Consider the following 24,590-nt stretch of genomic DNA (forward strand, 5'->3'; position numbering starts at 1 on the left):
AAAGCTATTATCAAACAGCTGCAGGTAAATTTGAGCAAATCAAATGCCAAATAGCAACATATGTGGCTGAACTTGCCAACACCAATTTATCAGAAATAGAAATAGACGACATTATGGTTGATCTAGCGAATTATGAAGATCACACTCAGGCCACATTACAGCCTTATGTCAAATTAATTGCCCAGAACAAGGCAACAACAACAGCAACAACAACAACAGTTGCATCTAATACGAGTCAAGCAGAAGCTCGACTCCCTCCAATTAATTTACCCACTTTCTCAGGAAAAGATGAGGAAGATTGGGACGAATTTTGGAACAAATTCGTTGACCTTGTAGACTCAAAACAATCTTTACCAAAGAGTAGTAAATTCTCTTATTTGCAAGGCCAATTATCAGGTGAGGCTAAAACAGTAGTATCCCATCTGAGATTAACTAATGACGGCTATGATCTGGCAGTAAAACTCCTCAAGGATAATTATGCTGATCCAGAAGTAAGAACATCACATTTAGTTCATGAGCTGTTGCATTTACCCCCACCGGAGGCTTCAGCTGATTCACTCCAAGTCTTCAAGCTGGAGGCAGAATCATTGATCAATGCCCTCAGCCTGACAGCAGATACAAACGGGGCTGAGTGGGTATTGAAAATAATTGTCCAGGAGAAAATACCTAGGGACATATTGAGACAAATGAGTGCTCATTACAATAAAAGCATCTTATCCATGATTGAAATATCTGAAGGTTTAAAGACAGTAGTTCATCAATTACGAACACATGACAAATTAAAACCACCAAGTAAACCCTCAGAAACCAATAATAGTAAACCACAGAGTACCAAAGGTACTCCAAATCAATCTAGACAATATAATTCAACACCAAAATGGAACAGTGGCAGTGTGGGCGTATATGCAGTGGGACCCTCCAAGCCAATAGTTACTGTGTCATCCAAGAACGTGACACTAAAGGGTACTGGAAGCTATGGAACATGTTTGTTCTGCAATGAGAAACATTCAATGTACCACTGCCCTAATTTTCCTGATAGTGACGCCCGTGTTGAGCGACTCAAAGATTTGCAACATTGCACGAGGTGCCTCAGGAAACATAACATCAAGGACTGTGAGACCCAATTACGCACCTGTAATAGGTGTAACAAAGGTCAGCACCATGCAGCATTGTGCAGAGACACCAAAACAACGTCTCCAAACCCCAAGGTGGAAGATAGCATTCCCACCACAGTACAGTACTGCAAGGTGCAACAAACAAAGAGTGTCCAATCGGCAAAGTCTAAAGGTAATACGACTTTGCCTACTGCCCAAATTACCATCCAGAATAGAGGGCCAAGGTCCATACCCGTGGGTTGTTTGACCAAGGATCCCAGAGAACATTTGTCACTAAAAAGTTGGCAGATGAACTACAATTAAGGCCTGTAGCCCAGACGTCATTCAACATCTCAGGGTTTGTAACAGATGCAGGACCTCAAGTCTACCAGGTGGTTCAACCATCAGTACGCTTAGGCAGGTACGTCTGTCGAGTACAAGCCATTGTGGTGGACAAAATACCAGTAGACCTACAAGTTCAAGGTCTGAGAGCAACAGCCAAATTCCTGAGAAATAGAGGAATAAAATTGGTAGATAATATTAAGTCTGATCACCTCAACGACTTCGGTCTCCTTGTAGGGACAGACAATTGTCATCGATTCATCGGTAGCCCTACTAAATATCAGGGAATAACCATGTTAAACTCTGCAGGAGGTAAATTACTCTCAGGCCCAATATCAAGCCTGAGGAGACCTATGGCTGCAGATAAACAATACCAGTAGAAATTTAAATTTGTCAGCTGATTATATTTCTCCAGTAGCATTATACTAAGGAGATTACAGCTGACTATACCAACAGAGGTTGATGTTAGTATCATCATTTAAAGCTGGAGATGAGTTCATGAGGCCTCAGTGACAAATCAGTGAACAGTAGCCTAAACCAGCTACAAGTCACTGCGACCAATGTCACTGAACCCACTGCAGTCTCAGAACCATACTTTACTTTAATGATGAGCTATTCAATCTTCTGAACCAATTAACTAAATTAAACCCCAATAAATATGATGACTGATTTGATACATTTATTATTTAATCAAGATGTATTCCATGGGCCTCAGTGTTTATATATCAGTGACCAGTTACCTGAACAAACTTCAAGTTATATCTAATGTCACTGATCTCACTGCAGTCCCTGAATCATACTTGACTGTAGTACTTGATCACATTCAGTCTTCTGGGTTAAATAATATGTATTTAGGCTTGAATATTAGCCTTTCAAGAGTTGACAGGGAAATGAAATCGCATTAGACTTCTAACCCCTGCAACTCTAGTACGGGACATCCGTCCTGTATGAACAGGCACACAAATGTGTGATTACTAACTACTAACATCAAATTAATCTAATAATTCGAAGGAGGAGTATCGGTGTTCGTCTGTTCTAAATAGGACTTCGACCAGTGAGCAGCCCCTGGGGAATTATGTCGGAAAATCCGACACCATTTAATAATCATACAGACAGATAATTGCTGCTGTATTACCAACAAGTTACCTATAGAAAACGTAACTTGTAGTGGAATTCCTGTCTATAGAAAATGGGATATCATCACCACATACTGTTATAAATCACCACCTATTATGGTGGGAATTATTCTTAAATACATTAGTCTTTGGACTTTACCATCATAGAAACATCTCATATAAATTAACTTAATTATCAATATTACAGTAGAGTAAATGTGACCCTTCTATCAATTTCTGTCATCTGGACAATGTAATCCAGGCGTCAGTGAGGAAGGAGGGGCAGCCATTGTTGTTGTCACCTCCGAGACGCGTGGAGCAAATTCGGCTCCTATTATATCTGGACAATGTCGGCCAGTAGCGTCAGTAGTATGGAGTGTTGGACATTGCCATTGTTTGTACTAAGACCAGAGGCTCACGGGAGCAATTCGGCTCCTGTTAATTTTACTTGGACGAAGTGTTATGGAAACCAAAGGTGTACCATTATCAACACGCTGTCAACAAATCAAGTTAAGTGTTCTTTCCGAAACCCGTTTAACTTTCATTTATGGCCATTAATGTCATTATATAGGGTTGCCCGGTTAGAGCACGACATAGCCTCATACTAAAGGTAATTAAGCCAGGTCTTCATTGTTCCATGTACAGTGTTTCTCTGATATACCTGTCATATATAGGATTCTGGCTTTACAGCTAGCGCCCTTTTGACAGGTCAAGACGAGGAAGCATGCTTTGTGCATCAGTTACCAGGGTGATGGAAGCTACCTCAAAGAGGGAAAATGTGGTGTCTACAACCTAGTTATACCTGGTGGACTAAGACCTGCTGTACTATAAGATAAGGAACCTCTTCAATGTATGTAGTCTAATACTGTAGTTTGATTGGCTGCATATATATAAATTAAATTAATATAAACCCCCCCTAATGTGTAGAGGATCGATTTGTGAGATTATGAGATTATTGCAGAAATACAGTCCACTTAACATTATACAAATTACTATCGAAGTATATAAATTAATGTAAATATAAATTCTATATATATTCATATAAATTAAATAAATATAAATCTCACAGGTCGGTTCCCACACATCCAGAGGAACGAGTCAATTCCTTCTGGGAGATCATTTACGTATATCAGAAACAGTATAGGTCCAAGGACTGATCCCTGTGGGACTCCATGGTGACTCCCCGCCACTCCGAGACCTCACCCCTCACAGTGACTCGATGTGTCCTGTTGCTTAGGTACTCTCTTATGCAGTGGAGTATCTTCCTTTTCACTCCTGCCTGCATCTCCAGTTTGTGGAGATGCAGGCAGAAGACAATTTCAAGTGTAGATATGATAGAGCCCAATAGGCTCAGGAACCTGTACACCTGTTGATTGACGGTTGAGAGGCGACACCAAAGAACCAGAGCTCTACCCCCGCAAGCACAATTAGATGAGTACAATTAGGTGAGTACACACACACACACACACACACACTCACACACACACACACACACACACACACACACACACACACACACACACACACACACACATGGCAGCCAGAGGTCCCAGGGGAGCAGGAAAGAGCCAAGGTGACGAGATGAAGGAAATGTTCGCCCAGTTTCTGGAGGACATCAAGAGTGAGATGCAAGAAATGATGCAGGAAATGAAGAACGAAATAAGCAACCTGAAAAGAGAACTGACAGCAGCAAAGGAGGAGATTAGAACCCTCAAAGAGAATGGTATCGAGGCTGAGAGTCAGAAAACCACCCAGGGAGAAGGTGGTAATAGTTTTCTGGATGAGAATGCCACAATAAAAGCAACATTTGCGGAAATACTAAAAAAAAATAACTCTGAAGTAATGACTGCAGTGATGGAGGTGGCCATGAAAGCAGCCACCTCGCAGGAGGCGGCACGCTCCACTAGCCAACTGCTGGAAAGGAAAAGATCAGCGGTTGCTGTGGGTATTAGGGAACAGGAAGGAACCAATAGGACAGAGTGGAATGACAAGGACAAAGCGGCAGTGAATGAAGTACTAAAGGCACTAGACATGGAAGGGGCCGAGCATAGCATTGAGAAGGTTTTCAGGCTAGGCCGGTACAACAAAGACCGAGACCGAATGATAAAGATAGTGTTTGCAAACGAGAACACAAAGGAGAGGATCCTATCAAGGAAGAGCTCCCTGAAAAACGTGGGAAAATTAAAAAATGTATTCCTCCAGCGAGACATGACAAGGGAGGAGAGAGCCGTGGCGGCAGAAGCAAGGAAGAGGCGCAGGGCGAGAGGGGAAAACCAGGAAGTCACAGCTCCCAACACAACACCCCCAGAGGCGAGGGGGGAACCCACAACCAGCTACCCAGTAACACCAGAAGGGAGGACAACCCCGCCTCCCTCCTCTGCATAGAAAACCCCCCTACCCCAAACCCTCCCTGCCCCCACTCAAAAGTTCAGCCAAATCTCCCTCCCCCCACACCCAATCCCCACCCTTCTACCCCTCCCCTCCTCCCGAGTCCTCCCTCCCCCCCTTTCCTTCCCGTCCTCCCTCCCCTTTCACCCCATACCCTCCCTGTCCCTCCCCCTTCACTGGATCCCCCGCCCCTCATTCCAGTATCCTCTGAGATCCTGTTACCCACCTCACAGGTCCTCACACCCATGGAACAGCCTCCCCCACCAGCAGAACACTCACCAAGGAGGCGATTTGGGAAGGGACAGAAGAAAGTGAGCCTCAAAGCGATGTACACTAACATAGATGGAATTACAAATAAAGCAAATGAGCTTGGAGAACTGGTACTAGAGGAAAACCCAGACATAATAGCCCTCACAGAAACAAAGATCACGAAAACAATAACAAATGCAGTGTTTCCACAGGACTATTATGTTATGCGGAAAGAGAGGGAAGGAAGAGGTGGGGGTGGTGTAGCTCTGCTGGTAAGAAAAGGCTGGGATTTTGAGGAGATGGATATTCAGGGCTGTGAAGGTTTCAGTGACTACATAGCAGGTACTGTAACAAATGGAGGGAAAAAAATTATAGTCGCAGTCATATATAATCCACCACCAAATGACAGAAGACCTAGACAGGAATATGATAGAAACAACATGGCCACCATTAACATAATAGAAAGAGCAGCTTCTGTTGCTAGCAGGAATGGATCTGGACTACTAATTATGGGAGACTTCAACCATGGGAAGATAGATTGGAAGAACAGAGACCCGCATGGAGGACCAGAAACATGGAGAGCTAAGCTGCTGGACGTGGCAACAAGAAACTTTCTAAGCCAGCATACCAAAGAGCCAACAAGAATGAGAGGAGAAGATGAACCAGCAATGCTTGATTTGATATTTACCCTAAATGAATGGGATATAAGGGAAGTTAAGATGGAAGCGCCCTTGGGAATGAGTGACCACAGTGTATTGAACTTTGAGTACCTGGTAGAGCTAGGACTTATCTCCCCCCAAAAAGAACTAGGAATCAAAAGGCTGGCATACCGAAAGGGGAATTATGAACAGATGAGAAGTTTCCTAAGTTAAATACCTTGGGACACAGACCTCAGAGACAAGTCTGTACAGGGTATGATGGACTATGTTACCCAAAAGTGTCAGGAGGCAGTAAACAGGTTCATCCCGGCCCAAAGGGAAAAATCCGAGAAGCAACAGAAGAATCCATGGTATAATAGGGCATGTATGGAAGCGAAGAAACTGAACAAAAAGGCGTGGAGGAACTTCCGGAATAACAGAACACCAGAAAGCAGGGAGAGATACCAGAGAACCAGGAATGAGTACGTCAGGGTGAGAAGAGAAGCAGAGAAAAATTTTGAAAATGATATAGCAAACAAAGCCAAGACCGAACCAAAGCTACTCCACAGTCACATCAGAAGGAAAACAACAGTGAAAGAACAGGTATTGAAACTTAGAACAGGCGAGGACAGGTATACAGAGAATGACAGAGAGGTGTGTGAGGAACTCAACAAGAGGTTCCAGGAGGTCTTCACAATAGAACAGGGTGAGGTCACTGTGCTAGGAGAAAGGGAGGTAAACCAGGCGGCCTTGGAGGAGTTCGAAATTACGAGAGAGGAGGTCAAGAGACACCTGCTGGATCTGGATGTTAGAAAGGCGGTTGGTCCAGATGGGATCTCACCATGGGTACTGAAAGAGTGTGCAGAGGCACTTTGCTTGCCACTCTCCATAGTGTATAGTAAATCACTAGAGACAGGAGACCTACCAGAAATATGGAAGACGGCGAATGTGGTCCCAATATACAAAAAGGGCGACAGACAAGAGGCACTGAACTACAGGCCAGTGTCCTTGACTTGTATACCATGCAAGGTGATGGAGAAGATCCTGAGAAAAAACCTGGTAACACATCTGGAGAGAAGGGACTTCGTGACAAATCGCCAACATGGATTCAGGGAGGGTAAATCTTGCCTTACAGGCTTGATAGAATTCTACGATCAGGTGACACAGATTAAGCAAGAAAGAGAGGGCTGGGCGGACTGCATTTTCTTGGATTGTCGGAAAGCCTTTGACACAGTACCGCATAAGAGGCTGGTACATAAGCTGGAGAGACAGGCAGGTGTAGCTGGTAAGGTGCTCCAGTGGATAAGGGAGTATCTAAGCAATAGGAAGCAGAGAGTTACGGTGAGGGGTGAGACCTCCGATTGGCGTGAAGTCACCAGTGGAGTCCCACAGGGCTCTGTACTCGGTCCTATCTTGTTTCTGATATATGTAAATGATCTCCCGGAGGGTATCGATTCATTTCTCTCAATGTTTGCGGACGATGCTAAAATTATGAGAAGGATTAAAACAGAAGAGGACTGTTTGAGGCTTCAAGAAGACCTAGACAAGCTGAAGGAATGGTCGAACAAATGGTTGTTAGAGTTTAACCCAACCAAATGTAATGTAATGAAGATAGGTGTAGGGGAGCAGGAGGCCAGATACAAGGTATCATCTGGGAGAGGAAATTCTTCAGGAGTCAGAGAAGGAAAAAGACTTGGGGGTTGATATCACGCCAGACCTGTCTCCTGCAGCACATATCAAGCGGATAACATCAGCGGCATATGCCAGGCTGGCCAACATACGAACGGCATTCAGAAACTTGTGTAAAGAATCATTCAGAACTTTGTATACCACATATGTCAGGCCAATCCTGGAGTATGCAGCCCCAGCATGGAGTCCATATCTAGTCAAGGATAAGACTAAACTGGAAAAGGTTCAAAGGTTTGCCACCAGACTAGTACCCGAGCTGAGAGGTATGAGCTACGAGGAGAGACTACGGGAATTAAACCTCACTTCGCTGGAAGACAGAAGAGTTAGGGGGGACATGATCACCACATTCAAGATTCTGAAGGGGATTGATAGGGTAGATAAAGACAGTCTATTTAACACAAGGGGAACACGCACAAGGGGACACAGGTGGAAACTGAGTGCCCAAATGAGCCACAGAGATATTAGAAAGAACTTTTTTAGTGTCAGAGTGGTTGACAAATGGAATGCATTAGGGGGTGATGTGGTGGAGGCTCACTCCATACACAGTTTCAAGTGTAGATATGACAGAGCCCGATAGGCTCAGGAATCTGTACACCTGTTGATTGACGGTTGAGAGGCGGGACCAAAGAGCCAGAGCTCAACCCCCGCAAACACAACTAGGTGAGTACACACACACACACTCCACCGCCCTCCTCTGCATAGAACTCCCCCCTACCCTAAACCCTCCCTGCCCCCACTCAAATGCTCAGTTAACTCTCCCTCACTTCCTCCCTTCCCCCTCATCCAATTCCCACCCTGCTACCCCTCCCCTCCTCCCACAATGTCCAACCTACCCCATTTTCCTTTGTGTCCTCCCACCTCCTTCATCTCATATCCTCACTGTCCCCCTTTCACTTGACCCCCACCCCCCACCCCTCACCCCAGTATTCTCTGAGACCCCATTATCCATGTCACAAATCCTCACATCCATGGAATAGGTTCCTCCATCAGTAGAAAGGTCACCAAGGAGGGGATATGAGAAGGGAAAGAAGAATGCGAGCCTCAAAGCAATGTACACTAAAATAGATGGGATTACATGTAAGGCAAATAAACTTGGAAAATGGGTACTAGAAGAAAACCCAGACATAATGGCACTCACAGAAACAAAGCTAATGAAAACCATAACAAATGCAGTGTTCCCACTTGACTACTCTGTTGTGAGGAAAGAGAGAGAAGGAAGAGGAGGTGGTGGTGTAGCTTTGATGGAAAGAAAAGGCTGGGGTTTTGAGGAGATGGTTATCCAGGGGTGGGAAGTGCTCAGTGACTACATAACAGGTACCATAGCAACTAGAGGTAAAAAAATTATAGTCGTAGTCATATATAACCCACCACCAGAAGAAGAAATGACAGAAGACCAAGAAAGAAATATGATAGAAACAACATGGCGACCATTAACATAATAGAGAGAGCAGCTTCTGTCGCTAGCTGGAGTGGATCTGGAATTCTAATCATGGGAGACTTCAACCACGGGAAGATGAACTAGCCATGCTTGATCTCATATTTACCCTAAATGGGTGGGATATAAGGGAAGTTAGGTTGGAAGCAACCTTGGGAATGAGTGATCACAGTGTATTGATCTTTGAGTACCTGGTAGAGCTAGGATTTATTTCCCCCCAAAATGTAATATGTAATGTAATGTAATTAAGATTGGTGTAGGGAGCAGGGGACCAGATACAAGGTATCATTTAGGAGATGAAATACTTCATGAGTCAAAAAGAGAGAAAGATCTTGGGGTTGATATCATTCCAGACCTGTTTCCTAAAGCCCATATCAAGAAGATAACATCAGCATATGCCTGGTAGGCCAACATAAGAACGGCCGTTAAAAACTTGTGTAAGGATAGGCCATGTGTATGGAATCATTCAGAACTTGGTGTACCACATATGTCAGACCAATCCTGGATTATGCGGATCCAGCATGGAGCCCATATCTAGTCAAGCATAGGACTAAACTGGGAAAAGTTCAAAGGTTTGCCACCAGACAAACACCCGAACTGAGGGGTATGAGCTACGAGGAGAGACTACGAGAATGAAACGTCATGTCACTGGGAGACAGAAGAGTTAGGGGAGATATGAACACCACATACAAGATTCTGAAAGAAATTGATAGGGTAAATAAAGACAGACTATTTAACACCAGGGGGCACATGCACTAGGGAACACAGGTTCCATGCACTAGGGAATTTCAAAATCCCTGCCTTTTCTAACCAGCAGAGCTACACCACCACTGCCTCTTCCTTCTCTCTCTTTCCTCCTAACATAATAGTCCTGTGGGAATACAGCATTTGTTATAGTTTTCGTTAGCTTTGTTTCTGTGAGTGCTATTATGTCTGGGTTTTCTTCTAGTACCCATTCTCCAAGTTCATTTGCTTTATTTGTAATTCCATCTATGTTGGTGTACATTGCCTTGAGGCTCACTTTCTTCTGTCCCTTCTCAAATCGCCTCCTTGGTGAGTGTTCTGCTGGTGGGGAATGCTTGTCCATGGGTGTGAGGATTTGTGAGGTAGATAACTAGGTCTCAGAGGGTACTGAAGGAGTCCAATTAAAGGGGGGGGGGCAAGGAGGGTATGGGATGAAGGGGGAGGGAGGACAGGAAGGAAAGAGGGGAGGGGGGACATGGCGGGAGGTGGGGAGGGGTAGCAGGGTGCGAATGAGATGTGGGGGGAGGGAGATTTGGTTGAGCATTTGAGTGGGGGCAGAGAGGGTTTAGGGTAGGGGGGTTTTCTATTCAGAGGAGGGTGTTGGGGTTGCCCTCCCTTTTGGTGTTACTGGGTAGCTGGTTGTGAGTTCCCCCCTCATCTCTGGGGATGTTGTGCAGGAATCTGTGATTTCCTGGTTTTCCCCTCTCGCCCAATGCCTCTTCCTTGCTTCTGCCGCAATGGCTCTCTCCTCCCTCGTCATGTCCCTCTGGAGGAATACTTTTTTGAAATCTCCCACATATTGCAGGTGGCTCTTCCTTGTTATAATCATCTCCTTTGTGCTCTTGTTTGCAAACACTATCTTTAACATGCGGTCTCGGTCTTTGTTGTACCAGCCTAGCCTGAAAACCTTCTCAATTCTATGCTCAGCCCCTTCCATCTCTAGTGCCTTCAGTATTTTATTCACTGCTGCATTGTCCTTATCATTCCACTCTGTCCTATTGGAGCCTTACTGCTCTTTAATACCTACAGCTACTACTGATCTTTTACTTTCCAGCAGCTGGCTAGTGAAGCATGCCGCTTCCTGTGAGGTGGCTGCTTTCATGGCCACCTCCATCATTGCGGACATTACTTCAGAGTTATTTTTTTTAGCATTTCTGCAAATGTTGCTTTTATAGTGGCATTCTCTTCCAGTATACTATTTTCACCTTCTACCTGGATGATTATCTGAGTCTCAGCATCAACACTGTTCTCTTTGAGGGTTCTAATCTCCTCCTTTGCTGCTGTCAGCTCTTTTTACAGGTTGTTTATTTCATTCTTCATTTCCTGCATCATTCCCTGCATCTCACTCTTGATATCCTCCAAGAACTTGGTGCACATTTCCTTCATTTCATCACCTTGACTTTTCCTTGTTCCCCTGTTACCTCTGGCTATCATGCTTGCCCCTGTTCCTGTTATGCTGTGATAGGATTTGTCAGGAGGAGAGCAAGCGGGGTGAGAGAGAGAGAGAGAGAGAGAGAGAGAGAGAGAGAGAGAGAGAGAGAGAGAGAGAGAGAGAGAGAGAGAGAGAGAGAGAGAGAGAGAGAGAGAGAGAGGGAGAGAGAGAGAGAGAAAGAGTGAGGTGGGGGATCAAGAGAGATGGAGAGAGAGAGGGGTGGGGGAGTGCATGTGTGTGCGTGTGTATTTGTGTGTGTGTTTGTATGGGGGGATGCTGGGAAACTGGGTGGGGGCGGAGATGGTCACTTCAGGTCAGTTGTAGAGGGGAGTGGGAGTGGGGTGGGGGGAGTGTTTTGGGTTAGTGAGATGCAGGGGTAGAAGAGGGGGTGGAGTATGAGTGTTTGAGGCCTTATCACCTTTCCACAAAAGTGTTAATCCTTTCTACCCTCACTGAACGTTTGTGTGTGTGTGTGTTTGCATGCGTGTGTGTGTGCATGCTTGTGTGCGTGTGTTTGCTCACGCATGCGTGCGTGTGCTTGCTCGCGTGTGCTTGCTCGCGCGTGCGTGCCTGCGTGCGTGCGTGCACGGGCATGTGTGCGTGTGTCATAAAAGCCCCGTAAGTGTCAACCTCTATTTGGATGAGCCACTTTGAAATTATATATGATATACTGAACAAGAATCTGATAATATTTTACTTCACTCTGTACACCTGAATAATTGACCAGAGAGGTGTACCTACCACTCAGCCTCCCGCTCGCACAACTAGATGAATAAGGACGATGTATGGATGACTGGGTGCCGTCGTCACCTCCCACGTGGTGATTCACAAAGTTCCAGTAGATTGATGATTGCGGTTCTTCTCTATATACACAAAGTTTTGTAGTCAGTCACTGTATCGTTGTGACTGTTGTGTTACTGTTCACTAATTTACTTTACCACTGTTCACTATAGATCCCTAGGCACCAATATGTAAACAAAAAGCCTTGTGGCTCTCCCACAGGGCCTGTGTTGGAGATTGTTCACAGTTTTACACAAAGTTTTAGTGATAGCACTGTACTTTTTTCTTCCTTATTCGTGGTTATACACTTAGTGATACCCTAGATCTGTGATCTGATCCTGTATTCTTTATAATCCCGAGAATATTGAGATATTCGTAGAGCGCGACCTTCCCGTGACCCTCCCTTTGTGGCTGACTCTACTAATGTGTGTGTGTGTGTGTGTGTGTGTGTGTGTGTGTGTGTGTGTGTGTGTGTGTGTGTGTGTGTGTGTGTGTGTGTGTGTGTGTGTGTGTGTGTGTGTGTGTGTGTGTGTGTGTTTTCACCTAGTTGTTTTCACCTAGTTGTGTTTGCGGGGGTTGAGCTTTGCTCTTTCGGCCCGCCTCTCAACTGTCAATCAACTGTTTTACTAACTACTTTTTTTTTCCCCACACACCACACACACACCCCAGGAAGCAGCCCGTGACAGCTGACTATACTCCCAGGTACCTATTTACTGCTAGGTAACAGGGGCATTCAGGATGAAACAAACTTTGCCCATTTGTTTCTGCCTCAGGCGGGAATCGAACCCGCGCCACAGAATTACGAGTCCTGCGTGCTATCCACCAGGCTACGAGGCCCCCAGATTCCTGTGTGTGTGTGTGTGTGTGTGTGTGTGTGTGTGTGTGTGTGTGTGTGTGTGTGTGTGTGTGTGTGTGTGTGTGTGTGTGTGTGTGTGTGTTTGTGTGTGTGTGTGTGTGTGGGTTTGTGTGTGCATGTAGTTACTTACCTAGTTGTGCTTGTGGGGGTTTATCTCTGGCTCTTTGGTGCCGCCTCTCAACTGTCAATCAACTAGTGTACAGGTTCCTGAACATATTGGGCTTTATTATATCTACACTTGAAACTGTGTATGGAGTCTGCCTCCACCACAGCACTTCCTAATGCATTTCATTTGTCTACTACTCTGACACTGAAACAATTCTTTCTAATGTCTCTGTGGCTCATTTGGACACTCAATTTCCACCTGTGTTCCCTAGTGCATGTGCCCCCTGGTGTTAAATAGTCTGTCTTTATCTACCCTATCAATTCCATTGAGAATCTTGTATGTGGTGATCATATCTCCCCTAACTCTTCTCTCCCACAGTAACATGAGGTTTCATTCTCATAGTCTCTCCTCGTAGCCCATACCCCTCAGTTCGGGTGCTTGTCTGGTGGCAAACCTTTGTACTTTTCCCAGTTTAGTCTTATGCTTGACTAGATATGGGCTCCCTGCTGGCTCCGCATAATCCAGGACTGGTCTAACATATGTGGTACACCAAGTTCTGAATGATTCCTTACACATGGCCTGTCCTTACACGAGTATTTAAAGGCCGTTCTTATGTTGGCCAAACAGGCATATGCTGTTGATGTTATCCTATTGATATGGGCTTTAGGGGACAGGTCTGGCGTGATCTTTCCAAGCAGGTCTTTCTCTCTTTTTGACTTTAAAGTATTTCATCTCCTAAATGATACCTTGTATCTGGTCCCCTGCTCCTTACACCTATCTTCATTACATTACACTTTCTTGGGTTAAACTCTAACAACCATTTGTCTGACCATTCCTGCAACTTTTACAGGTCTTCTCGAAGCCTCAAACTGTCCTCATCTGCCTTAACCCTTCTCATAATTTTGACGTCGTCAGCAAATATTAAGAGGAATGAGTCTATACCCTCCGGGAGATCATTATCTAAATCAGAAACAGGATAGATCCGAGTACAGAGCCTGTGGGACCCCCACTGGTGACCCCCACGCCAATCTGAGGTCTCACCTCTCATTGTAATTCTCTGCTTCCTATTGCTAAGATACGCCTTTTTCCACTGGGGCAACCTACAGGTTACTCCTGCCTGTTTCTCCATCTTATGCACCATCCTCTTATGGGGTACTGTTTCAAAAGCTTTTGGACAGTCCTAGAAAATGCAGTCTGTCCATCTCTTTCTTACTTTATCTTTGTCACCTGATCGTAAAATTCTATTTAGCCTATAAGTCAAGATTTATCATCCCTGAACCCTTGTTGATGGGTTGTCACGAAGTCCCTACTCTCCAGATGTGTTACTAGGTTTTTTCTCATGATATTCTCCATCACCTTTCAGGGTATACAAGTTTTCAAGTTAAGGACATTGGCCTGTAGTTCAGTGTCTCCTGTCTGTCACGTCTATCATGCTTTTTACATATTGGGACTACATAAGCAATCCTCCATATTTCTGGTAGGTCTCCTGTCTCCAGTGACCTACTATACTCTATGGAGAGTGTTGAGCATAGTACCTCTATACACTCTTTCAATAACCATGGTGAGATCCGGTCTGGACCAACAGCTTTTCTCACTTCCAAATCTAACAGGTGTCTCTTGACATCATCTCTCGTAATTTTGAACCCTTACAAGGCTGCCTACATTACTGCCGCCTCTCCTAGTGCAGTGATCTCACCTTGTTCTATTGTGAAGACATCCTGGAACCTCTTGTTGAGTTCTTCACACACCTGTTTGTCATTCTCCGTGTACATGTCCTCACCCGTTCAAGAGTTTCATTACCTGTTTTTTCACTCTTGTTTTTCTCCTGATGTGACTGTGGAGTAGCTTTGGTTCGGTTTTGCCTTTGCTTCCTCTATCATTTTTATAATATTTCTCAGCTTCTCTTTTCACACTAACATACTTTTCCCTGGTTCTCTGGAATCTCTCTCTGCTCTCTGGTGTTCTGTTATTTCAGAAGTTCCATCACGCCTTTTTGTTCAGTTCGTTTGCTTCCATTTGTACCATGTTAAACCATGGATTCTTCTTTTGCTTCTCGGATTTTTCCTTTTGAGCCGGGATAAACTTGTTTACTGCCTCCTGATACTTTTGGGTGACATAGTCCATCATGTCTTATGTCAGCACTGTGGAGAAATGCCCAAAAGACCACTGGAACATTATCTAACACAGTGCACAGTTACAAACCAATTAATATTTCAACTTAGATTCAACAGAGCAGAAGAAGTTGTTAAACACATATGGCAAAATCTTACTGAAGCGACCATACGAGTCATAAATACTCATACTCCGCCCAAGTGTTGGAAACAAGCAACACTTTGTGGGCCAGCCAGAGGTTTCGGGTCCGTGCTGGAATATCCCTGCCAAAAAAAAAACATGTCTTGTGCAGACTTAGCTCTGAGTTCTGTGTCCCATGGTATATCCCTTAGGAAACTTCTCATCTCATAATTTCCCTTTCGGTATGACAGCCTGTTGTTTCCTAGTTCTTTTGGGGGGAAAATAAATCCTAGCTCTACCAGGTACTCAAAGATCAATACACCGTGATCACTCATTCCCAAGGTTGCTTCCAACCTAACTTCCCTTATATCCCACCCATTTAGGGTAAATATCAGATCAAGCATGGCTGGTTCATCTTCCCCTCTCATTCTTGTTGGTTCCTTGATGTGCTGGCTTTGAAAGTTTCTTGTTGCCACGTCCAGCAGCTTAGCTCTCCATGTATCTGGTCCTTCATGTGGGACACTGTTCTCCCAATCTATCTTCCCGTGGTTGAAGTCTCTCATAATTAGAAATCCAGATCCCTTCCAGCTAGCGAAAGAAGCTGCTCTCTCTATTATGTTAATGGTGGCCATGTTATTTCTATCATATTCCTGTCTTGGTCTTCTGTCATTTGGTGGTGGGTTATATATGACTACGACTATAATTTTTGGACCTCTATTTACTATGGTACCTGTTATGTAGTCACTGAACACTTTCCAGCCCTGGATAACCATCTCCTCAAAACCCCAGCCTTTTCTTTCCAGCAAAGCTACACCACCACCTCCTCTTCATTCTCTCTCTTTCCTCGCAACTGTGTAGTCCTGTGAGAACATTTCATTTGTTATGGTTTTCATTAGCTTTGTTTCTGTGAGTGCCATTATGTCTGGGTTTTTCTTTTAGTACCCATTCTCCAAGTTCATTTGCCTTATCATTTGTAATCCCATCTATTTTAGTGTACATTACTTTGAGGCTCGCATTCTTCTCTCCCTTCTCATATCCCCTCCTTGGTAACCGTTCTGCTGATGGAGGAAGCTTTCCATGGGTGTGAAGATTTGTTAGGTGGATAACTGGGTCTCAGAGGATACTGGGGTGAGGGGTGGGGGGTCAAGTGAAGGGGGGACAGTGAGGGTATGGGATGAAGCAGGTGGAAGGACACAGAGGAAAAGGGGGTAGGTGGGACATTGTGGGAGGAGGGGAGGGGTAGAAGAGTGGGAGGGAGGGAGAGTTGGCTGAGCATTTGAGTGGGGGCAGGGAGGGTTTAGGGTAGCGGGGGGGGGGGGGGGTTCTATGCAGAGGAGGGTGGTGGAGTGTGTGTGTGCGTGTGTGTATTCACCTAGTTGTGCTTGCAGGGGTTGAGCTCTGGCTCTTTGGTCTCGCCTCTCAACCATCAATCAACAGGTGTACAGGTTCCTGAGCCTATTGGGCTCTATCATATCTACACTTGAAACTGTGTAAGGCGTCAGCCTCCACCACATTACTTCCTAATGCATTCCATTTGTCAACTACTCTGACACTAAAAAAGTTATTTCTAATATCTCTATGGCTCATTTGGGCACTCACTTTCTACCTGTGTCCCCTAGTGCGTGTGCCCCTTGTGTTAAATAGCCTATCTTTATCAACCCTGTCGATTCCCTTGAGAATCTTGAATGTGGTGATCATGTCCCCCCTAACTCTTCTGTCTTCCAGCGAAGTGAGGTTTAATTCCCGTAGTCTCTCCTCGTAGCTCATACCTCTCAGCTCGGGTACTAGTTTGGTGGCAAACCTTTGAACCTTTTCCATTTTAGTCTTATGCTTGACTAGATATGGACTCCATATGCTGGTGCCGCATACTCCAGGATTGGTCTGACATATGTGGTATATAATGTTCTGAAATATTCCTTACACAAGTTTCTAAAGGCCGTTCTTATGTTAGCCAACCTGACATATGCTGATGCTGTTATCCTCTTGATATGAGCTTCAGGGGACAGGTCTGGCGTGATATCACCCCCAGGTCTTTCTCTGTCTCGGACTCTTGAAGTGTTTCATCTCCCAAGTGATACCTTGTATCTGGTCTCCTGCTTCCTACCCCTATTTTCATTACATTACATTTGCTTGGATTAAACTCTAACAGCCATTTGTTCGACCATTCCTGCAGCTTGTCCAGGTCTTCTTGAAGCCTCAAGCTGTCCTCCTCTGTCTTAATCCTTCTCATAATTTTGGCGTCGTCAGCAAACATTGAGAGGAATGAGTCTATACCCTCTGGGAGATCATTTACGTATATCAGAAACAGGATAAGTCCAAGTACAGAGCCCTGTGGGACTCCACTGGTGACTTCACGCCAGTCTGAGGTCTCACCCCTCACTGTAACTCTCTGCTTCCTATTGTTTAGGTACTCCCTTATCCACTAGAGCGCCCTACCAGTTACTCCTGTGTGTGTGTGTGTGTGTGTGTGTGTGTGTGTGTGTGTGTGTGTGTGTGTGTGTGTGTGTGTGTGTGTGTGTACGTGTATCTGGTGTGTATTCTAAAGCACTAACAGGTAAGCACTACCTCTAGTATAGGTGTATAGTGGAGTTCTTGGGGACGGTCAGCAGAGGGAGCGTAATACAGTACTGTGTATGGTCAGGAGGAGGTGGGTGGGTTGTGCCTGGCTAGGCCAACCACACTAGTGTCTCTCTCACTGTGGGTCGCCCACGACGTCGTCAATGTGTCTCCACTTTCCTAAACCCTTTTCTCTCTCTCTGTCACTCTCCCTCTTTCATTGTGTGTCTTCCCTTCTGTGCCTCCACCATTCCGTTGGTATCTGTCTGTCACTATCCAGCCCTTTCTCTTTCTCTGTGTCTCTCCCCTTCTGTCTATCTGCCACTCAGTCTGTATCTTTTTGTCACTGGCCATCTCTCTGTCTCTTTCACTGTGTCTCTCTATTACTTGGGTTGTATGTGCCTGTCACTATCCAGCTCTTTCTTTTTCAATGTGTCTCTCATTCTCTGTCTCTCTACCACTCTGTCTGTATCTGTCAGTTTCTGTCCATCATTTTGTATGTTTTCCAGTGTCTCTTCCCTTCTGTCTCTCTACCACTCTGTCTGCATCTGTCTGTCTCCTGACCATATCTAGATCTCTGTCACGGTGTCTCTCTACCACTTTGTCTGTTTCTCTCTGTCACTGTCACACCTCTCTGTCTCTTTCAATGTGTCTCTCATTCTCTTGCTCTCTACCACTTTGTCTGTATGTGTCTGTCTTTCACTGTGTCTTTTCCCCTCTGCCTGAATCAGTCCGTCTCTCTGTCTTTCACTGTGTATCTTCCCCACTGTCTCTCTACCACTCTGTTCCTGTCCATTTCTCTGTCTCTTTTAATGTGTCTCTATTTCTTGGTTTGTCTCTGAACTTACCTGTCCATCTCTGTCTTTTCAATGTGTCTCTCAATCTCTGTCTCTAACACTGTATATGTCTGTCACTGTCCTTTTCTCTGTTTCTTTCAGTGGGTCTCTCCCCCTCTGTCTCTAAACCACTCTGTCTGAATCTGTCCATCTCTCTGTCTATTTCATTGTGTATCTTCCCCTCTGTCTCTTTACCACGCTGCTTGTATCTGTATCTGTCTGTATGTATCTGGCTCTGTCAATTCAATCTCTCTGTCTCTCTCTCTCTCTCTCTCTCTGTCTCTCTCTCTCTGTCTCTCTCTCTCTCTCTCTCTCTCTCTCTCTCTCTCTCTCTCTCTCTCTCTCTCTCTCTCTCTCTAAAAACTCTAAAAAAGTTCTTTCAAAACTTTTTAAAAACTGCTCCAAAACGTTATATCATAACATTTAATACACGTTTTGATAAAACGTTATGAACTCACACTTTATACTCGAATTTACAAATTCTCAAAACACGTGTTTAAAACGTATTTTAAAACGTAACTAAATTGTTTTTTTATTACAATAAAATAAACGTTCTAGTTTAGAAAACGCGAGAATGTGTGGTGGGTTGTGTGTAAACTAGCTACGCGCACATACACAGTGTGTGTGTGGTGGGTTGTGTCTAAACTAGCTACACGCACATACACAGTGTGTGTGTGGTGGGTTGTGTCTAAACTAGCTACACGCACATACACAGTGTGTGTGTGGTGGGTTGTGTCTAAACTAGCTACACGCACATACACAGTGTGTGTGTGGTGGGTTGTGTCTAAACTAGCTACACGCACATACACAGTGTGTGTGTGGTGGGTTGTGTCTAAACTAGCTACACGCACATACACAGTGTGTGTGTGGTGGGTTGTGTCTAAACTAGCTACACGCACATACACAGTGTGTGTGTGGTGGGTTGTGTCTAAACTAGCTACACGCACATACACAGTGTGTGTGTGGTGGGTTGTGTCTAAACTAGCTACACGCACATACACAGTGTGTGTGTGGTGGGTTGTGTCTAAACTAGCTACACGCACATACACAGTGTGTGTGTGGTGGGTTGTGTCTAAACTAGCTACACGCACATACACAGTGTGTGTGTGGTGGGTTGTGTCTAAACTAGCTACACGCACATACACAGTGTGTGTGTGGTGGGTTGTGTCTAAACTAGCTACGCGCACATACACAGTGTGTGTGTGGTGGGTTGTGTCTAAACTAGCTACGCGCACATACACAGTGTGTGTGTGGTGGGTTGTGTCTAAACTAGCTACGCGCACATACACAGTGTGTGTGTGGTGGGTTGTGTCTAAACTAGCTACACGCACATACACAGTGTGTGTGTGGTGGGTTGTGTCTAAACTAGCTACACGCACATACACAGTGTGTGTGTGGTGGGTTGTGTCTAAACTAGCTACACGCACATACACAGTGTGTGTGTGGTGGGTTGTGTCTAAACTAGCTACGCGCACATACACAGTGTGTGTGTGGTGGGTTGTGTCTAAACTAGCTACACGCACATACACAGTGTGTGTGTGGTGGGTTGTGTCTAAACTAGCTACGCGCACATACACAGTGTGTGTGTGGTGGGTTGTGTCTAAACTAGCTACGCGCACATACACAGTGTGTGTGTGGTGGGTTGTGTCTAAACTAGCTACGCGCACATACACAGTGTGTGTGTGGTGGGTTGTGTCTAAACTAGCTACGCGCACATACACAGTGTGTGTGTGGTGGGTTGTGTCTAAACTAGCTACGCGCACATACACAGTGTGTGTGTGGTGGGTTGTGTCTAAACTAGCTACGCGCACATACACAGTGTGTGTGTGGTGGGTTGTGTCTAAACTAGCTACGCGCACATACACAGTGTGTGTGTGGTGGGTTGTGTCTAAACTAGCTACGCGCACATACACAGTGTGTGTGTGGTGGGTTGTGTCTAAACTAGCTACACGCACATTCACAGTGTGTGTGTGGTGGGTTGTGTCTAAACTAGCTACGCGCACATACACAGTGTGTGTGTGGTGGGTTGTGTCTAAACTAGCTACGCGCACATACACAGTGTGTGTGTGGTGGGTTGTGTCTAAACTAGCTACGCGCACATACACAGTGTGTGTGTGGTGGGTTGTGTCTAAACTAGCTACGCGCACATACACAGTGTGTGTGTGGTGGGTTGTGTCTAAACTAGCTACGCGCACATACACAGTGTGTGTGTGGTGGGTTGTGTCTAAACTAGCTACGCGCACATACACAGTGTGTGTGTGGTGGGTTGTGTCTAAACTAGCTACGCGCACATACACAGTGTGTGTGTGGTGGGTTGTGTCTAAACTAGCTACGCGCACATACACAGTGTGTGTGTGGTGGGTTGTGTCTAAACTAGCTACGCGCACATACACAGTGTGTGTGTGGTGGGTTGTGTCTAAACTAGCTACGCGCACATACACAGTGTGTGTGTGGTGGGTTGTGTCTAAACTAGCTACACGCACATACACAGTGTGTGTGTGGTGGGTTGTGTCTAAACTAGCTACGCGCACATACACAGTGTGTGTGTGGTGGGTTGTGTCTAAACTAGCTACGCGCACATACACAGTGTGTGTGTGGTGGGTTGTGTCTAAACTAGCTACGCGCACATACACAGTGTGTGTGTGGTGGGTTGTGTCTAAACTAGCTACGCGCACATACACAGTGTGTGTGTGGTGGGTTGTGTCTAAACTAGCTACGCGCACATACACAGTGTGTGTGTGGTGGGTTGTGTCTAAACTAGCTACGCGCACATACACAGTGTGTGTGTGGTGGGTTGTGTCTAAACTAGCTACGCGCACATACACAGTGTGTGTGTGGTGGGTTGTGTGTAAACTAGCTACGCGCACATACACAGTGTGTGTGTGGTGGGTTGTGTCTAAACTAGCTACGCGCACATACACAGTGTGTGTGTGGTGGGTTGTGTCTAAACTAGCTACGCGCACATACACAGTGTGTGTGTGGTGGGTTGTGTCTAAACTAGCTACGCGCACATACACAGTGTGTGTGTGGTGGGTTGTGTGTAAACTAGCTACACGCACATACACAGTGTGTGTGTGGTGGGTTGTGTCTAAACTAGCTACACGCACATACACAGTGTGTGTGTGGTGGGTTGTGTCTAAACTAGCTACACGCACATACACAGTGTGTGTGTGGTGGGTTGTGTCTAAACTAGCTACACGCACATACACAGTGTGTGTGTGGTGGGTTGTGTCTAAACTAGCTACACGCACATACACAGTGTGTGTGTGGTGGGTTGTGTCTAAACTAGCTACACGCACATACACAGTGTGTGTGTGGTGGGTTGTGTCTAAACTAGCTACACGCACATACACAGTGTGTGTGTGGTGGGTTGTGTGTAAACTAGCTACACGCACATACACAGTGTGTGTGTGGTGGGTTGTGTGTAAACTAGCTACACGCACATACACAGTGTGTGTGTGGTGGGTTGTGTGTAAACTAGCTACACGCACATACACAGTGTGTGTGTGGTGGGTTGTGTCTAAACTAGCTACACGCACATACACAGTGTGTGTGTGGTGGGTTGTGTCTAAACTAGCTACACGCACATACACAGTGTGTGTTAGCTACACGCACATACACAGTGTGTGTGGATACCGAACACTAGGTTATCTTGAGGTTATCTTGAGATGATTTCGGGGCTTTTTAGTGTCCCCGCGGCCCGGTCCTCGACCAGGCCTCCACCCCCAGGAAGCAGCCCGTGACAGCTGACTAACACCCAGGTACCTATTTTACTGCTAGGTAACAGGGGCATAGGGTGAAAGAAACTCTGCCCATTGTTTCTCGCCGGCGCCTGGGATCGAACCCAGGACCACAGGATCACAAGTCCAGTGTGCTGTCCGCTCGGCCGACCGGCTCCCTTAAAGAGTCATCTCCCTTGGGAGATGAAGTCCTTCACGAAATGGACAGAGAGAAGGATCTAGTGGTTGATATCACACCAAACCTTTCTCCTGTAGCCCACATCAAATTAATAACATCGACGGCGTATGCAAGGCTTGCTAACATCAGAACTGCCTTCAGAAACTTGTTTAAGGAATCCTTCAGAACCTTGTATACCACATATGTAAGACCAATCCTGGAATACAACCCCAGCATGGAGCTCGTACCTTGTCAAGCACAAGACGAAGCTGGATACAGTTCAGAGGTATGCCACTAGGTTATTCCCAGAACTAAGCGGCATGATTTATGAGAAAAAGCTGCGTGAACTGCACCACACGTAGCTGGAAGAAAGAAAAGCTCGGGAAGACATGATCAACACATAAAAAATTCTCATAAATATTGCTGGGTAAATCCAGCAGAAGACCTTCTAGAGTATTAATACCTGGAATACAACTGATGCCTTAAACTTATCAAAATCAATATTATCAAATTTTCTACTGAAATCATCCGAATATTAGAGGAAAAGTTATGACAATAAATTATTTATAATATAAATTTTGTAATGATAAGATAAAGAATAAGACTCCTTAAGCCATAGGAACTGTGGGTGGTCGTCTGGGAGACCCAACCTCATGACAATTATATTTTTAATTAGAGAGACTGACAGATAGACAGACAGACAGACAGAGGCAGAGGCAGAGACAGACCGAGACGAGGCCAAGGACAGGGATAGACCATAGATAGAGGGATGGATAGATTGATGGATGGATAGGTGGATGAGTGAATGAATAGACAGATGGTAATATAGATGGACAGATGAGAAGATGGATAGATGAATAGTGGTATAGATAGATGAAGAGTTATATTGATTGACAGATGGATAGATAGGAGGATAGAAAGAGGAGTAGGTGGATGGATAGCCAGATGGATAGATAGATAGATAGGCAGATATGTGGATAGAAAAATGTGTAGTTGAGATGGATGGAAAAAAGGATAGTTAGCCCCTCCCTCTCTCACTGTGGGGTGACATGGTCTGGGAATGAGGTTGTTGTGCCCGTGTTCGGATAGGATGGGTTGGTACCCTCTCCCCCAGGAGAACTAACAGCTGAGTGGACAGCGCTTCGGATTCATAGTCCTGAGGAGTTTCTTTCACCCTGGTGCATCTGTTCGCCTAGCAGTAAACAGGTACCTGGGAGTTAGCCAGCTGCCAAGGGCTGCTTCCTTGGGGCGGGGGGAGGTGTAACAAAAAGAAGACCTGGTCTAGGACCGGGCCGCGGGGACGCTAAGCCCCGAAATCAACTCAAGATAACCTCACCCGCAGCTGTGACAGTGCACAAGGGATATACACCGGTAAGCTTACCGTTGTGAGAGCGTAGATATTGCAAGCTGACTTAATGTTTAATTTAATTAATTTACTTAATTTTTGACTTAAAGTACCGCGACGATTGAACTCAGACAAGTGCACAGAGCGAGTGCATCAGGTCGTGGTTTGTTAACGCAAGACGCAGCTATGTCGAGTTGGGTATCGGTAGAGTGCTCATGTCAACGGAAAGCTATTGATTTCACGAGGGCAACGGAATGCAATTGATATCAACTAGATAACTCCAGGGAATCAACATCCAAAATCAGAGTCAGAGGAACTTTTCAAGTTGTGCGTTCAGAAAATGGTGAGCAGGCAGTAACCACTAGCCTCTGCCGTGGCATAGTTATGACGTCACAGCCTCTCGCTACCCGGAAAAACTGCTCTCATTGGACTAGGCCTCAATGCCCAAATGCCCGAATTTTTTAATTTATATATCAAGAGTAGGAGCATAGAAGGAACCGCAAGTGGCCCCGCAGAGCTTGCCAGCACCATTCTGATGAAGTTGTCTGTAACACTGTAACACTAAGACGTCAGTTGTCTACGCTGTCGGCCACAGCTAAAGTCCTCGCCGACAGCAACGTTGAGTTATATCTCGTCATCTGTCTAATTTCATCAAGCGCGAATCGCTGTAGAACCCGGTTCGCGATATTTGTTAATTAACTTTGGTACGAGATATTTAACACGAGAGACATATATTGTACACAAGGTAACCACCTGGCAAGACGTGAGGGGGCATGCTAGTGTTATCGGTGATTATTGTACACAAGGTAACCACCTGGCAAGACGTAAGGGGGCATGCTAGTGTTATCGGTGATTA

General features: G+C 45.4%; 1 protein-coding gene across 1 annotated transcript in view; it reads right to left on the reverse strand.

The window, feature by feature from the left end:
* Nucleotides 1-10,700: 10,700 nt before the first annotated feature.
* The window catches only part of LOC138358167 (uncharacterized), a 182,971-nt gene continuing 169,081 nt past the window's right edge, over nucleotides 10,701-24,590 (reverse strand). The window contains exon 4 of the mRNA XM_069315671.1: nucleotides 10,701-10,848. Within this exon, the coding sequence (XP_069171772.1) occupies nucleotides 10,701-10,848 (148 nt within the window). The remainder of the gene's footprint in view (nucleotides 10,849-24,590) is intronic.

The sequence above is a fragment of the Procambarus clarkii genome, chromosome 82 (assembly GCF_040958095.1).
Source record: "Procambarus clarkii isolate CNS0578487 chromosome 82, FALCON_Pclarkii_2.0, whole genome shotgun sequence".
NCBI lineage: Eukaryota > Metazoa > Arthropoda > Malacostraca > Decapoda > Cambaridae > Procambarus > Procambarus clarkii.